The sequence below is a fragment of the Oryctolagus cuniculus genome, chromosome 18, assembly GCF_051225735.1.
Source record: "Oryctolagus cuniculus isolate XC-2025 breed Fujian yellow rabbit chromosome 18, ASM5122573v1, whole genome shotgun sequence".
Taxonomy (NCBI): Eukaryota; Metazoa; Chordata; class Mammalia; order Lagomorpha; family Leporidae; genus Oryctolagus; species Oryctolagus cuniculus.
Genome location: NC_142884.1, coordinates 26,118,519 through 26,135,416, shown reverse-complemented (window position 1 = coordinate 26,135,416; position 16,898 = coordinate 26,118,519). Strand labels below are relative to the sequence as shown.

The window sequence follows — 16,898 nt, the reverse complement described above, 5'->3', positions numbered from 1 at the left end:
AGGGCTGGTATTGTGGCTCAGCCAGTTAAGCTGCTGCCTTCAGCAGCAGCATCTTATAGGGGTACAAGTTCTAGTTCCTGTTGTTCCGCTTCCAGTCCAGCTCCCGCTCATATGCCTAGGAAAGCAGCAAAAGGATGGCCCAAGTCCTTGGGCCCCTCCCTTGGGCCCTGTGTGGGAAATCTAGATGGAGTTCCAGGCTCCTGCCTTTGGGCTGGCCCAGTCCTGGAAGTTGAGCTATATTAGGGGAGTGAACCAGTGGATGGAAGATCAATGTCTTTCTCTCCCACCTTCTCCCTTTGTCCCTTTAACTCTGCCTTTCAACTAAGTAAGTTAATCTTTTATTTAAAAAAGTTTATTTCAGTTCTAACTGCCCTGCAGTAGTTTTGGCGAGAATGGTGAGTATCATTATGGGACATTGTAAAGCTGCCTTCTCTTCCGTCTAGTGACTCCAGCAGGGGTGTAACCTGTAATCATCTGTCTTTGCGTTCTTTGTCTCAGCAGATTGTTTTGTATATGAAAATTACCTGGACTGGTTCCTCTTGAGAATAATTCCCATGGATTTTTATTTAAAAAGAAATGTCTATATCTGTATGTTGCTGACATACTTTTTTTTTTCTTATTGAAGTGTATTGAATCTTCAGCATACTGGCCAACAAAAAGAGGAATAACCATATATGCCGACCCAGATATCCCAGCAACAAGGTATGATTTAAAAATTCAGCATAATTGGGTAGAGCCTGTAGTGTAATGTTGTCTTCTCTGTGGGAGACTGTTTCCATGAAACCAAAGTCTACAGACACTCGAGTCTCTTGTGTGACCCATGCACATTTCCATGTGCTAAATCATCTCTAGATTACTTCTGTGACTAGTACAGCGTGGCTGCTATGCCAGTAGTCATTAGACTGTATTGTTTGGGGCATAATCACAGGGAAAGGCATCTGCACATGTTCAGTGCAGACATAGATTTTTTTCTGAGTATTTTTTTAACTTTTATTTAGTAAATATAAATTTCCAAAGTACAGTTTATGGATTACAATGGCTTCCCCCCCTCATAACTTCCCTCCCACTCGCACCCCTCCCATCTCCTGCTCCCTCTCCCATTACATTCACATCAAGATTCATTTTCAATTATCTTTCTATACAGAAGATCGATTTAGTATATATTAAGTAAAGATATCATCAGTTTGCACCCACACAGAACATAAAGTGTAAAATACTGTTTCAGTACTAGTTATAGCTTTAATTCACATTGGACAGCACATTAAGGACAGAGATCCCACATGAGGAGTAAGTACACAGTGACTCCTGCTGTTGACTTAACAATTTGACACTCTTGTTTATGGAGTCAGTATTCTCTCTAGGCTCTAGTCATGAGTTGCCAGGGCTATGGAAGCCTTTTGAGTTCGCCGACTTCAATCTTATTCAGACAAGGTCATAGTCAGAAGTGGAAATTCTCTCCTCCCTTTATTTGAAATTCAGAGTTACAGAGAGAGAGGGAGAGAGGGAGATCTTCTATCTGCCAGTTCACTCTCCAAGTGGCCACAGTGGCTGGAGTTGGGCCATACCGAAACCAGGAGCTTCTTCCAGGTCTCCCACATGGGTACCAGGGGCCCAAGTACTTGGGCCATCCTCTGCTGCTTTCCCAGGTGTATTAGCAGGGAGCTAGATTGGAAGTGGAGCAGCTGGGACTCGAACCAGTACAGATGTGGGATGCCAGTGTCACAGGCTGTGGCTTTATCCACTACATCACAACGCCAGCCCCATCTGAGCATTTTTCGATGTGTGGTTTCTTGAACCCACAGATTTAATAAACCCAGAGATTAAACAGATTAAAACCCAGGGATATGAAGGGACTAGTGTTGTGGCACAACAGGTTAAGTCACCACTTGAGACACCCATATCCCGAATTGGAATGCCAGTTTGAGTTCCAGCTGCTTTGTTTCCAATCCAGTTCCCTGCTAATGTTCATGGGAAGGCAGCAGATGATGGCCCAAGTGCCTGGGCCCCTGCCATCCATGTGGGAGACCTGGATGGCATTCCTGGTGGCTTCACCCTGACTCAACCATGCTTGTTGCAGGCCTCTGGGAGGTGGACCTGGGCTAGACAATCTCTGTCTCTAGTTGTCTCTGTTACTCTGCCCTTAAAATAAATAATCTCACATTTATTTATAAATGGTACACATACATATATAGGCAGAGAGACAAGGAATGAGATAGACAGCTCCAATCCACTGGTTCCCACCCAAAATACCTGCAATGACCAGGACTGAGCCAGGCTGAAACCAGGTACCCAGAACTCAACTCAAGTCTCCGGTGTAGCAGGCAGGAACCCAGCTCACATCATGCTGCCTCCTAACGTCTGCATTGTCAGGAAACTGGAATTGGGAGCTGAGGCTAGGAATGGAATCTGGGCACTCTGATGTGGGACATGAGCCTCCTAACTGGTGTCTTAACCACTAGGCCATATGCCTATCTGATTGAACATATATTAATGTAAAGGAAAAATCATGTGATGATTGCTTAGCAACAAAAACTCAATGAAAATGGGTGCTAGATGACCTTATTTCCTTGTTGGACAGAGTAGTTTCTGTAAGGCAGGTCCAGTGAAGGCCAGCATGGGGTGGTCTGGGTATGGAGCATGGGTATACACAGACCAGAGGGCAGGATTACTTAGGGGGTTAAGAGTTAGTGGGGAGCAAAGCCTGGATTGTCATCTCCTTAAAGATGAGTATCAAGGGTTTTGACTATAAACTTGTCTCATCAAGATATGTGTCCATAACATTAAAGAAACCACAGAAAAGCCATCACACTATACCACTTCCTTTGTAGTCTAAGAACTTAAGATAGTGTTCTACTTTTCCCCTCCTGGACTATATGCTGTAGATGGCATGTGATGTATTTATATACTAGAATCTATTATGACATTTTTTTCCCAAAGAAACCTTTAATGAGTACAAATTTCATAAGTATGACTTTAGGAATATAGTGACTCTTCCCACCATACCTGCCCTTCCACCTCACCTCCTCCTCCTCCCCCCCCCCATTCCCAGTCCCATTATCCATTAAGGAAAAGAAAAAAATGTTCCTTGACAGTCAAGACAAGTGCTGTTCAAGTCATTGCTTCTCAAAGTACCAATTTCCCTTCTACAGATTTCCTTTTAGGTGCTGTGTTAGTTATCACAGATCAGGGAGAATATATGGTATTTGTCCCTTTTGGACCTCATCCATTTTGTTGCAAATGACTGGATTTCATTTTTGTTTTTACAGTTGTGTAGTATTCCATAGAGTACATATACTATAATTTCTTTATCCAGTCTTTAGTTGATGGGCATTTAAGTTGATTCCGTGTCTTTGCTATTGTTAATTGAGCTGCAGTAAACATGGGGGAGCAGATAACTCTTTTGTTTGCTGATTTTATTTCCCTTGGGTAAATTCCCAGGAGTGGGATGGCTAGGTCATATGATATCTCCCTACTGTCTTCCATAATGGCTTTACCAATTTACATTCCCACCAACAGTGGACTAGGGTACCTTTTCTCCCACATCCTCACCAGCATTTGTTGTTTGTTGATTTCTGTATGAAAGCCATTCTAACTGGGGTGAGGTAAAACCTCATTGGGGTTTTGATTTGCATTTCCCTGATGACTAGTGATCCTGAGCGTGTGTCTCTTTTCCTCTTTTGACAAATGTCTGTTTAAGTCCTTTGTGCATTTTTTAACTGGGTTGTTTGTTGTTGTGGAGTTTCTTGATCTGTTAATATATTCTGGTTATTAGTCCTTTATCAGTTGCATAGTTCACAAATATTTCTCCCATTCAGTTGCCTCTTTACTTTCCTGAGTGTTTCTTTTGCAGTAAGGAAGTGTCTCAATTTGATGTAATCCCATTTGTTAACTTTGGCTTTGATAGCCTGTGCCTCTGGGGTCATTTCCAAGAACTCTTTGCCTGTGCCAATGTCTTGCAGGGTTTCCCCAATATTCTCTAATAATTTGATGCTATCAGGTCGTAGATTTAGGTCTTTAACCCATGTTGAGTGGATTTTTGTGTAGGTGTTAGGTAGGGGTCCTGCTTAATGCTTCTGCATGTGGAAATCTAGTTTTCCCAGCACCATTTGTTGAAGAGACTGTCCTTGCTCCAGGGATTGGTTTTAGCTCCTTGGTCAAATATAAAGTTGATTGTAGATGCTTGGATTGATTTCTGGCATTTCTATTCTGTTCCATTGGTCTATCCATCTGTTTTTGTACCAGTACCAAGCTGTTTTGATTATGACTGCCTTTTAGTATGTCTTGAAAATGACTTTGATTTAAACACTCAGGTATCTTTCAGAAAGATTTAACTAACTACACTGTAGCCTTAGTATGTAGTTAAGTTGGAACATTTGCCTCTAAACCAGATAACTGCTGGTGATGAATTCTTTTAGCTTTGTATGTCTGAAAAAATTAGTAGTTTCACTTTGGAAAACAATATTTTCACTTGGTCTAGAATTCTACATTGACAGTCCCTTCTTTGCTGTATTTTAAACTTACTGCTCTTCTGCCTTCTTGCTTGTATCATTCTTGGTGCAAAGTCTGTCATCTTTTTCTCTGTTCCTCTGTTTGCCATATGTCTCTTCTTCTGAGTGCTTTTAAGATTTTATCGATAGTACCAGTATGAGCAATTTAATTATTATTTGTCTTGATGTAGTTTTTCTCATATTTTTTTGAAGATTTATTTATTTATTTGAAAGTCAGAATTACACACAGAGAGAGGAGAGGCAGAGAGAGAGGTCTTCCATCCAATGGTTCACTCCCCAATTGGGTGCAATGGCCAGAGCTGCACTGATCCATAGCCAGGAGCCAGGAGCTTCTTCCAGGTCTCCCACGTGGGTGCAGGGGCCCAAGGGCTTGGGCTATCTTTTGCTGCTATCCCAGGCCACAGCAGAGAGCTGGATTGGAAGAGGAGCAGCCGGGACTAGAACCAGCACCCATATGAGATACCGGCGCTTCAGGCCAGGGCGTTAACCTGCTGCGCACAGCGCCAGCCCCAAGATATCTTCAAAATTGGGGCAAATAGGTTCACAAATTTTTAACAATGCTTTTTGATTTCTAGTGCTTCAAGTCAGAAACCAAATGAGAAACCACTTTGCCTGGCTGAGAAGAAGGATTATGATGAGAAGAATGGCTGTGTGAAGTAAGAGTTTTTGTTTGCCTGAATTGTTTATTGAAATGATTGTAATAAAATTATAAGGAGGAATTGATATATTTTATTATTAATTTCAAACCTATGTTCTCATCAGAAAATATCTATACAGTAAGACTCCTGCAGGCTCTGAGCTATGCTTTTCCTTCCTGATCAACAGTGTCTCTGTTTGGGGCTTTGTTCCAGAATGTCGTTTCCTTCACATTCCTGATTCTCTTGTGAAGTGAACAGGTTTATAAAATGAAGTAGACAAAATTGGGGCTGTTGATTCTCTATGGGTTGGTGTTTGTTTTCCTCCTAGTTTTATGGGGTTAAACAGGTCTCCTACCTGCTGGAGAACTGTTGGCAGCAGAACAGTAAATTATATACTTGTGTGGTCCACAAAATATTTTCCTGTCAGTTTTCTTTATTATTATTACTATACCAGCCTAAGCAGTTTTATATTTGAAATAGCAACAGCTACACTGGAGCCACTAGAATGGCAGAAAGTTGGGAGGTGAATGGGTCCTAATCTATCCACTGACTGGGCCAGGGAGTCGAAGTGGGGGTGGTGCTAGCTGTACCCCCAGAGGCCTCTGGCATAGCAGGAGCTCCTCGCAGAAGTCCAGGGCCAGACTTTGAAGGCTGCCATGGAGTCCACAGATCTGGAGGTAGCTGTTAATGCACCTGATTTTATGTCTCCCTGCAGTTGATTTCTTCTGTTTTAAATTATAACCTGCTAAATTAACTCTGGAATGTTATTCCCTTTTATTTCTATATTCGAAAATTCTGTCTTGTCTCTCACTCAGTGTCTTTTACTTAGAACCCTGTGGTTAAATGACATCAGTTATTCTAGCAGTCTTATTTACGGTGGAACCTTGAAGTGGCTCAAGATTAAACAGAAGAGAAGGAATAAGCAGTGGGTTTCCTAGAAACCCCAGGGTGGCCTGGAGATCCTGCCTGACTGGCCGTGCCATGTCCAAAGCCTGGGGAACCGAGTGCCGGTCATATCTGGCCCTCTGGTGAGGGCAACCTGAAAAAGAGATGGCCTTTTCTCAAGTATGATCTGCAGGTGTCACAGCCCTGTAATGAAATCTGTGTTGAAAACGGTAATAACGTCAGGAAAGGTGACACATACTGCCCGGCCAGTAAGGACGGTGTTCAAGGTCGAGCATCCACCAGCCTCCTCTGTTTGAAGCTTGTTTGCTTTTCCTGCCAGTTTCTGGCACTGATGGTGTTGCTCAGTCTGTAAGTACCATCATGCAATTCTGTTTCTTTCTCCTTAGAATTATGTCTTTCACATAACTCATTTTGAAACCTCCAAATTATAGTGAGCTCAGGAAGAGGCCACCCCCGAGTCAGTCTTCTTGCCCATTCTGGGAATGCATGCCACTTGTCCTTTGGGTTCTTGGATCATTGGGTGGCAAGGAGAGTGTCAGGATCCACTCCAGAGTTGAAGGGCCCATAACTGCAAGAGAAGCTGCTCCCCTTGGTGTAGTCTAAGCTGCTTAGATTGTGCCTGAGGTGCGATTTCTAGCCTGTCATCAACTTCAGCAGGGGCCCTCGGTGTCTGCTGGGAATGGTGGTGAATTTCAGCTCCATGTGGTTGGTAGCAGCTCTCCACAGCATTATTGTGAAGAGGGTGTTGTTGCTGCAGCCAGAAGTGCCAGGGAGAGTACTTTCACGAATGCTTAAGGAGGTGGTCTGGGTGCAGGGAGAATGAAGTGCTGGCCAGTTGGCTCCTGTGTGTCATCTGGAATGTCTATGACCCTGTGGCTTTCTTTTCATTTCTTAGCCTGTCTTTCCTCTGTCTCATTCTTACTATAATATGTTCTTTATTATTGTCTACCATTAAACATTTTCACATTTGCCTACTTTGTACTACCCGCTTACTTAAAATGGAAATTTTTCTCTAAATACATGTGTTCTTTTTAAAGATACATTTATTTGTTTGAAAGGCATAGCTGTTGGGCAGCAAAGGGTTGGGGGAACTTGAGAGATTTATCTGCTGAGTCACTCCCCTCAAATGACTCCAACAGGCAGTTCTGGGCCAGGAACTCCATCCAGATCTCCCACATGGGTGGCAGGGGTCCAAGTGCTTGGGCCACCTTCTCTTGCCTTCCTAGGCCCATCAGCAGGAAGCTGAATTAGAAGCAGAGCAGCTGGGACTTGAACTGGCACAACAATGCCATTGTTGTAAGCCGCAGCTTAACCCACTGCACCACAATGGTAGCCCCCAAACACATGTATTCTTTATAATACTGTCTCAATATCAGGGTTTCATCACCAGTGCTTAGTAAAGCTTTATAGACTGAAATGAGCTTCACAGAGGCTGTGGAATCCTGATGCTGGGCAGCTGTCTTTCCTAACCAGAGCACTCTGCCAGAGTACACTGGCTGGTGAGCTCTGGTTACCACTTCTCTTCCCTCTTGAAGTCACATGTGTTCCTCCCATAATCCCATCCTCCGACATCCTGATTCTGTGAGATGGACATTCAGTGTCCACAGGCTCTGAGCACAGAACCGAGAGTGATGGAGTTCCTTATCTTCTGTTGCTTTTCCTGTGTGTGTGTGTGTGTGTGTGTGTGTGTGTGAGAGAGAAAGAAAGAGAATATGTGTTTGTTTACTGATGTAGCTCTAGAGTCCCCTCTGTTGTCTACACTTGTGTCTCCTTGGAGACCTCCCCAGAGCCTCTGGCCTGCCCTGGTTTGTGCCTGAGGAGCTCCATGTTTGGGAAACACTCTTGAACTGAATCCTTTCTCCTAGACCTCCCAGCTTTCTCTTCCTTGGTTTTACTCTCTTATTTTGGTAGAAAACATCCTTTGGTAACTTCCAGAGAAGGGAAACATGAAAGATACAATTTTTGAAACTTCCCCTAAATGCTTTTAAACTATCGGCACACTTGATCCATAGAGTGGGTGAACATTTTGAATGCATTTCTGCTTCATCCTCTGGTCTCCAGCTTCTGTTGCTGAGAGGTCCTCTCCTTTCTGATTCCTTATTTAAGAATCTTCCCGGCCTTTCAGAGTTCTCCTTTTTCAGTGATCTGGAACAAATGAATACCAGGAAAATCTGATTTTAAGAATTTCCCAGCCGGCGCCGCGGCTCACTAGGCTAATCCTCCACCTTGCGGTGCCAGCACACCGGGTTCTAGTCCCGGTCGGGGCGCCGGATTCTGTCCTGGTTGCCCCTCTTCCAGGCCAGCTCTCTGCTGTGGCCAGGGAGTGCAGTGGAGGATGGCCCAAGTGCTTGGGCCCTGCACCCCATGGGAGACCAGGAGAAGCACCTGGCTCCTGCCATTGGATCAGCGTGGTGCGCCGGCCGCAGCGGCCATTGGAGGGTGAACCAATGGCAAAAGGAAGACCTTTCTCTCTGTCTCTCTCTCTCACTGTCCACTCTGCCTGTCAAAGAAAGAAAAGAAAAAGAAAGAAAAGAAAGAAAAAGAAAATAAACCATAAAGCATTTTCTTAAACTCTTTGGAAACTAACCAGTTCTCCCGTTAGAGCCAGTGTGGGGAGATTTCATGCTGCAGTGCCAGTGGATCCTATTCATTGGTAAACTCATGTCTCTCACTTTGGAAAGTACTCTTGCCTTTCTGTTTTATTGATCTCTTCTGCACCACATTCTTGTCTTTCAAGAACCATGAGTCACATCTTGGATTTCCTGGACTGGTCATGGAAATTTTTCTTTAATATTCTTCTGGAGAAAATGTATGGTGCTGCAGTTAATACACCACTTGAGACACCTACATTCCATATTGGAGTGCCTGGATTTGAGTCCTGGATCTGCTTCTGACTCCAGCTTCCTGCTAATTTGTACCCCAGGAAGCAGCCAGTGATGACCCAAGTGCATTTGCATGTAGGAAACCTGGATGGAGTCCTGGTGTTGGCCTGGTCCAGCCCTTACTATTGCAGGCTTTTGGGGGAATGAAGTAATGTATAGAAGATTCTCTCTGCCTGTCTTCCAAATGAATTAAAAAATGCTAAAAATACAAATACATTTTTTCTTCTGTTATTTCATCTCTTTTTGCTCTACTTTTGGGACATTTTCATAACTTTATCTTCTAATTTTACTGAGTCTTTAATTTCAAATATTAAATTGTATTTTGCTGGATTTTTCTCTTATGTGATGTCCCACCCTTGTTTCCTCTTAGTGATGTTTTCTCTTATTTCTCTAAGGATACTACTAATTTTGTGGAGACTTCTTCTCCCTGTAGTGTTTCTAATTTTTGCAAGATACAGTTATTTTTGTCTCTGCAAGGTGAGAGGTTTTCCCTAGATGGCTGTGGTCTTTGTCTGCTTTTATTTTCATGTAGGGGCCTAACCAGCCTCCTAAGGCTTCTGAGTGCCCAACAGCTCGTTGACTGTGAGTCTCATCGTGGAGTTAGCTGCTGTGGGGGAACCTCTGAAGTCTGTCTCTAGTCCTTCCTCCTCAGTAGGTCAGATGCCCCAGGAAAAGTCCTCCTGTCTCTTGCCATGGGACAAGATCTGCTTGCCAGGGTCCTGGGTGCTGAGTGACAGAAGTCAATCAAACTGTCATTTTTCAGTTGTTAGCTTAAGCTCCCTCTTTCTAAGTACAGTCCTTCTGAGACAGGATGGAAGCAGGGGCTATGCAGTCAAGCCTCTCCCAACCTGACATGTGTCCATATCCAGCTTGAAACCAATCGGAGCAAGGAGCATCAGATCCTAACCACAGACGACCCCTGCGGCCCTGCTAAAGGACTTCCTCAACCTGTACCTGCCCCCTGTAACTCATGCAACAATAGGTGACTTTCCTGGGGTGGTGGTAGTAACGCCACCATTTTGAAGGTGTTGTGTGCAAAAAAAAACACAAGAGCACCTCTGCACAGGACACTAAACCAGGTGCAGACCAAAATGCTTTGTGCCAACAGGGAGCCACCATACCTTCCCAACCCCATAAAAGTACCTGTTCAGCTACTGTTGGAGAACCAGTTGGCAGAACCTCTTCATGCCATGCTTTCCACCTTGTGCTCCAACACAAGACCCCCAACGAATCTTGTGTGGGTTGCACATTGGCCTCTTGTGCGTTGATACTTGCAGGTGAGCCAAAGAACCTGGGGTCAGTAACATGTTTCTGGTTGGAACCTGGCAAAGGGAGTATTTCCCCTTGGGGAAGGTGAGGGTTGGTGGGTGTACAGACAGATGGAACCCTCTCTCAGTGGGGCACTGGCTGCCTGTGCCTTTGCTTCAGGGTCTCTGCTGTTGGAGAGTTCTCTGACCTCCCAGAATCCCAGCTTACCTCACCCACTGTTTTTCTTTCCTCTCACCTGTTTTTCTTTCCTCTCTTTTTCCTCTTTAAGTCCTCGGGCTTGGTTTTTGGTTTTAGTTTTGGATTTTGATTTGAGGCACCTTAGCAGACATCATGTGGGGTGGGTTGGAACTGTTGGCTTCTGGCACTGATCACGCAGCAGGGGACAGGTGGGTTGCCCCTGTGCACTCTGGTTACTGGGTAGAATCAACACAGCTGACTGCTGGAGCTGCAGCTTTGGTTTTGGTTTTGGTTTAGTCCTGTCTGAAAACTCCCAGTCGATGTCCTTTTACTCTGATCTTGCCTCCCAGGACATCATCTTGCTCCTGCCCTCCAGCCATGGCTCCCACTACCTGCAAGGTGGCTGGAACTTCTAAGCCATTCAGATTCAGGTGCCCCATGGATATCACCCAGCAGGGATCATGGAGAACTGGTGGGGATCATCCCCTACCACACAGAGTCCATAGAGGCAGATTTGAGATTTTTCCTCCTGATCCTTCTGCCTCTCTGATCTTGACTATTACTTTGTTTCTCGCTGCTTATATCTGCAGGTGGGTCAGGACCAGGGTGCTTGTATTCATGGATAGCTGTCCACTGGTGGAGACAATACCCAGTCCCAGGACCTTTAATAATAGACCACAGACTCCATTGAAGGGCCCATATGGGAAACACTTCAAGTATCCCAGGCACTGTCCCTGGGTTGCATCTTAAACACTTGGGAACAGTTTAGGTTGGATGGCTAAAAAGGAAAAAGTTACTTTTTATTCAACATGGTATGACCTCAGTACAAGGAGAGGATCAAGAGACATGGCCCATGAACAGGTCACTAATTTATAACACCATTCTTTAACTGGGTTTTTGTGTTTTGAGGGAAAATGTGGAGAAATTCCTTGTGGTCAAGATTTTTTTGAAGCTCTGTCAGGACCCCAAGCTTCATGATTCCTGTTGAGGCTGCATGGCTGCTGTTCCTAGGCACCCCGTCCTGCAGTCCGTGACCGTTAGTTACTGACCTCATCTTTAGAACCCCAACTCCTTGACCCCCATTGGCTTCTACCACTTTGTCCTCATCCTGTTGGCATCCCAGACGCTAACCCTGGTGTCACCTCCTCCATGCCTTCCACCCCTTCACAACCACCATCAGGAACAACCCACCTGTGTCCCCTTCCTGATGGGCCTCCACTGGGCTGCAGAAACAGCTGTCTTCTCTCCCACCCCACCTTCTACGACCCAGACTGCTTTCTTTTAAGAGGAGTAGCAGGTGGGGAAGGTGGAGTCCCAAAGTCCATGCTTCTTTCTCAGTAACTGAGCTGGGACTACCTCAAGAACAGTTTAGCTGTCTTTCTGAGATAGTGGAGGTTTAGGGGTGAATTTACCAAGCTAAGTTTGACCCTCTTACTAGGCAAGATATTGTTGTTTGTTGTGCCCCCAGTGCATTTCCTCAAGAAGGCCAGAGAACGAGCAACCAGTTTTGTCACCACTCAGTATCCCAGGTAGGGACAGAGTGGTTCCAGATCAGGAACACAGTGGGATTGTAGATCAGACTGAGAGACAGGATGGCACAGCTTATTGCCTTATAACAGAGGGGATGAAAAGGTGTGTGATGCAGCCTGTTAATTATGACACAGTTAACAGGGACCATTCAGGAAAAGGAAGAGAACCAGCCAGCTTTTTGGGCTGGCTCACCGAGGCCTTTAGGAAATACATGAGCACAGATCCCGACTCTGCTGAGTGTGAGCCTTACTTGCTGGGTGTTTTATTATTCAGGCAGCCCCGACATTAGAAGAAACAAACACTGAGGCAGGACCTCAGACCCGATTGTTGATCATGGCGGAGGAGGACTTCAGGGTCTTCCAGCAGTTGAGACAGGACAGAGGAGATGAGCAGAGGTAATAGATTGGCTAAAGTGGTGCAGCTTTCTGCTGCCCTGATTAATTAGCCACTCCAGGAGGAACCCCCAAAAGCCCAGAAGACCAGACAACCAGAGAGGGTACACCAGCCACAGATGCAGCCAGAGTGCCTATTGCAGGCTAGAGGGCCACTGGGGGACCCTGGCAAGAGACCCCTCCTGGCCAGCCTCTTGGATGGGAGGCAGGCGGTCACCTCCTGATGAGACCCAGGCACCTGCTCGGTTCTGACTTCAGCACGATCCTTCACCATCACTCCAGCAGAACCCCAGGCACTCTAGAAGTGGCAGGTAGGGGAACTGAGTTCCTTGTGTTCACCGGAGCCGCCTACTCTGTCCTGACTCATCCTGTCGGCCCCCTCTCCAACTGCGACTGCATGGTAACAGGTACAGACAGTCAACCTAAGGTAAGAGTTTACTTCCCCCCTTGCCTATGAGACCAGTCTAACCCACATCCCTTTTATATGTTCCTGAGCTAAACTTGGGGTTGCTGTCTCCCTAGAAAGGACCAGGTACAAATGATGGTGAGCCATCACAGGCAGCTGCCTGTCAGTACTTCTCAACCCCAAGAACCCAGAACATGCCAGTGTTCCTGAGAGTGTTAAAAATCAAGTAGACCCATCTGTATGGGACACTTCCACCCCAGGGCTAGCCCATAACATTTCCCCAGTAGAATATCTGTGAAAGAGACAGTATCCATCAGACAGTGGCCACGAAAGGAATCTGCCCCTGCTCTGGAAGTCCCTGGAGCTTGGATTGATTAAGCCTGTCAGTTTACCCTGCAGCACCCTGGTTCTCCCAGTCAGGAAGCCAAATGGGGAGTACTGCTTAGTATAGAACCTGTGGGTAGTGAGTGAGGCGGTTTTTCCTGTCACTATGTTATCCCAAACACATACACTCTACTTACTCAGATACCTGGAGAGGAAAGGTTCATTTATATACTGTCCTGAACCAAAAAGATGCCTTTTTAAATTAATTCCTCTTAACTCAGAGTCCTAATACCTTTTTGCCTTTGTGTATAGAAACCTGGACACTCGGGAAACTATACAGTCCACTTATACCATGCCTCCTCAGAGTTTCAGAGATAGACCCACCATTTGGGACCATCTTACAGAACTGAGAGAACTCACCCTAAAAATGGTCCTTAGTATCATAGGTAGATGGTTTGTGATCACCAGCCCCTCTCAGTGAGATTCTGATTATAATACTATAAAAAATAAATAAGGTACAAAGTCTCCCCCTCGAAAGCCCAAGTTTGTCTACATGTAGACCCAGGGTCTTGTGTCCTAACTGTGGAATAGAAAAAAGCAGTTATTTCCTGTTGGTGCCCAAAACTAGGACAGCTTCAAGGATTCCTGGGAATGTCAGGTTTCTGCTGCATCTGGATCCCAAGTTATGGATTATTGGCAAAACCCCTATGTGAAGCATGAAAGCATGATGAGCAAGTACCTCTGGAACCCGGAATGCTAGCAGGCCTTGGAGGCCCTACAGCCAGAGCTGGGCTACGCCGTGGCTCTAGGACTTCCAAACCTAGAAAAGCCATTCATTTTTATGTCTGGTAGGTTAGGAGCTGCCTTAGGAGTTCTGATTTAAAGGCTAAGACCTATCCAGAGACTGGTGCATTCTTTTCAGAACCACTGAGCTCTCTGGTTCAGGGATAGCCCAGTTGCCTAAGAACAGAGCTGCCATTCCCTTGTTGGTCAACAAGGCCTCTAAATTGATGCTGGGGCAACCCATAGAGGCACAAACCCTTCAGCAGGTGCAGACAGTGTTAGAAGTCAAAGGGCACCATTGGCTGACAGGAAGAAGACTTCTACCAGATTGCCCTGACAGGTCTGTCAGACTCTTAAACCTGAACATGTGTCCGCCTTGCAGCCCAGGTGAGGGGCCCGCAGCGTCAGTGTGTTGTCCAGCCCAGGTGAGGGGCCCACAGCGTCAGTGTGTTTTCCAGCCCAGGTGAGGGGCCTGCAACGTCAGTGTATTGTCCAGCCCAGGTGAGGGGCCCGCAGCGTCAGTGTGTTGTCCAGCCCAGGTGAGGGGCCTGCAGCGTCAGTGTGTTGTCCAGCCCAGGTGAGGGGCCTGCAGCGTCACTGTAAGACAGACCTCCTCCAGCAGGCCTGACCTCTGGGACGAGCCCCTCGAGAACCTGCGTGCTGAATGGCACACGGATGGAAGGGCTGTTACAGAGGGAGCAGTGTGGGTGGCAGGCTATGCTGTGGAGAGTTTAACTGATGCCATAGAGCAGGAGCACTATCACCCCAAACCTCAGACCAAGAGGACAAACTGATCGCTCAGATTCAGGCCTTATAATTGGGAAAAAGTAAAACATTCAATATTTATACCTATTCAAAGTACAGGTTTCTGGTAACTGCATGCCCACACCACCCATATGGTAGGAAAGGGGAATGTCATGAGCTGAAAACTCTGGTATTAAACATGAAGACCTAATCATGCTTCTTTGAGAGGCAGCTCAGCTTCCTCAGCAGGTGGCAGTTGTTTACTGAGAGGATGCATCCAGCGTGGACCAGGGAAACAGTAGGAAGAGAAGGCCACCAAACGGGGGAGGGGGATCAGCCTGCGGAGCCTGACAAGGTGCTGACCCCAATAATAGATCCTTCCACGTTCCCTAGCCGTCCCCAGTAACCCCAGCAAGAATATGAGGAGGCTGAGGTTGGGATACGAGATGAGGATATCAGTGGTTCCTCAAAAATAGTGGAGTTCTCCCAGGATCAGACCAACAGAAGCTCATTAAACTCTTCCATGATGCTGCCCGCTGTGGGAGAGAGAACTGGTGGAAACTGATCTATGGGGTCTTTACAGGGAAAAACCATAAAGTAGGTGACCCTGCCCTGTGAAGTCATGTGTCCACAATAATCCCCCAGACCATCCTGTCTTACCTTCATTGATAAAACCACTCCAACATGGAGGGACACACCCAGAAGACTGACAGATGGGTTTTACAAGATGCTCCCTAGATCTGGACTCCAGTACTTTTTGGTGTTCACCTGTACCTTTACAGAGTGGAGGGTGCCTTCCCACTGCACTGAAAAGGCCGTAGAACTTTGTAGACTCCTCTTTTGGGAGATAATCCCTCATTTTAGACTCAATCCCTCCAGAGTAATAATGGGCCGTCCTTCCTAGCAAATGTTGCCCAGACCCTCTCAGGCCCCCAGGAATGTGCCATAAGTTACATGCCTCCTGGCTCCCCGAGTGTACTGGAAAGGTTGAGCAAATGAATCACATCCTTGAGAAAACCATAGCCACGCTCTGCCAAGAAACACACAAACCATGGACCAAAAGCTTCCCAAAGCAATCCTCAGGGTCCACACTGCCCCCAGGGGTGTGATGTGTGGAAGACCTTTCCTTACCACTGACCTCACTGACAGGGGCCTGATCAACCCGGGACAGGTCGAGAGTCATCCTGGAACATGGAGCGCAGGTTTGCCAGCTCCTCAGGAGACATCATCCCATGCCCAGTTTCAACCAGGGGACCAGGTTTTGCTTACAACTTAGAGTGGAAAGGACCATTATTGAGGGATCTTGGCCACCCTTACTGCAGTAAAATGCAAAGGAGTCCCCAGCTGGGCCTACCTCTCCCAGTAAAGCAGGTCTCTTCTAAGCCCCATAGGCCGCTCCCAAGGAGCCCACCTACTACTGCGAGCCAGTGATGGAGCTGAGACATCTCCTCAAGGGAAGAACAGATGAGCTCCAGCAGCTCTGTGTCAGGCTGACACTGGCTGGGGCTGTCACCCACCCCTCCATCAGAAGAGCCAAGGTCTAATCGAGGGCAAGGGATTTTACACCTCCAAGGTTTAGAGTTCAGCTGTCCTTCCTCAGCAGACAGCACTACACACGATGAGACCTTTGTCCCCCTCTCCAGGAGAGAAGCAAGGGTCACTCACTCAAGCTCTTCCTGACTTACTGTGTGTCCATCCCCAGCTCCAAACCAGTCAGGAACAAGGACTATCTAAACCCTGACTGCAGAAGATCCCCTACTGCCATGATAGGAACTTCCCCAGTCTGCATGCCTGCCCAGAACACCCCTGGGTGACCCGTATGTGGCCTTCCTGGGGTGATGGTAGTGAGTAGCACACTGTTTTTTGAGTGTGTCATGTGTACAGAAACCCATAGTCACCTACACAGAGCACTGAGCTAAGTGCAAACCAAACGAAAATGGCATGTGCCAAGGAGAATGAGCCAAGGAGAATGAGCCAAGGAGAAGTGCAGTCTGGGTGCTGATCCACACGCTGTGTGTGGGGAGTTCACACCTCCTCAACCCTGTAAAAGTACCTGTTCAGCTCCCGTGAGGGAGTCAGGTGGCGAAACCTCTTCTTGCTGTGCTGTCTCTAGTGTTTGAGGATAAGCCCCCAGTAAGCCTTGTCTGGGTTGCATGGTGGCCTCTTGCCAAATGCTGCTTGCAAGTGAGTCAGAGAACCTGGAGTTGGTAACACTTCCTCCTCGGCTGTGCCTCTGGTGCCCCAGTGTGAAGACTGCTTTCATTGTCTCCCAAGAACCAGCCCCTGATAGTACCCTAGGGTGGGAGCACTGAGAAGAACCAGGGGATCCAGAGATTGCC

General features: G+C 46.6%; 1 protein-coding gene across 3 annotated transcripts in view; it reads left to right on the top strand.

Annotated features, from left to right (window-relative positions):
- The window catches only part of LOC138846717 (putative ATP-dependent RNA helicase TDRD12), a 90,248-nt gene that overhangs the window by 33,235 nt on the left and 40,115 nt on the right, over positions 1-16,898 (top strand). For all 3 annotated transcript variants that reach the window (XM_089319180.1, XM_089319179.1, XM_089319178.1), the window contains 2 exons: positions 626-702; positions 5,084-5,164. In XM_089319180.1, coding sequence (XP_089175306.1) covers positions 626-702; positions 5,084-5,164 — 158 coding nt within the window. The remainder of the gene's footprint in view (positions 1-625; positions 703-5,083; positions 5,165-16,898) is intronic.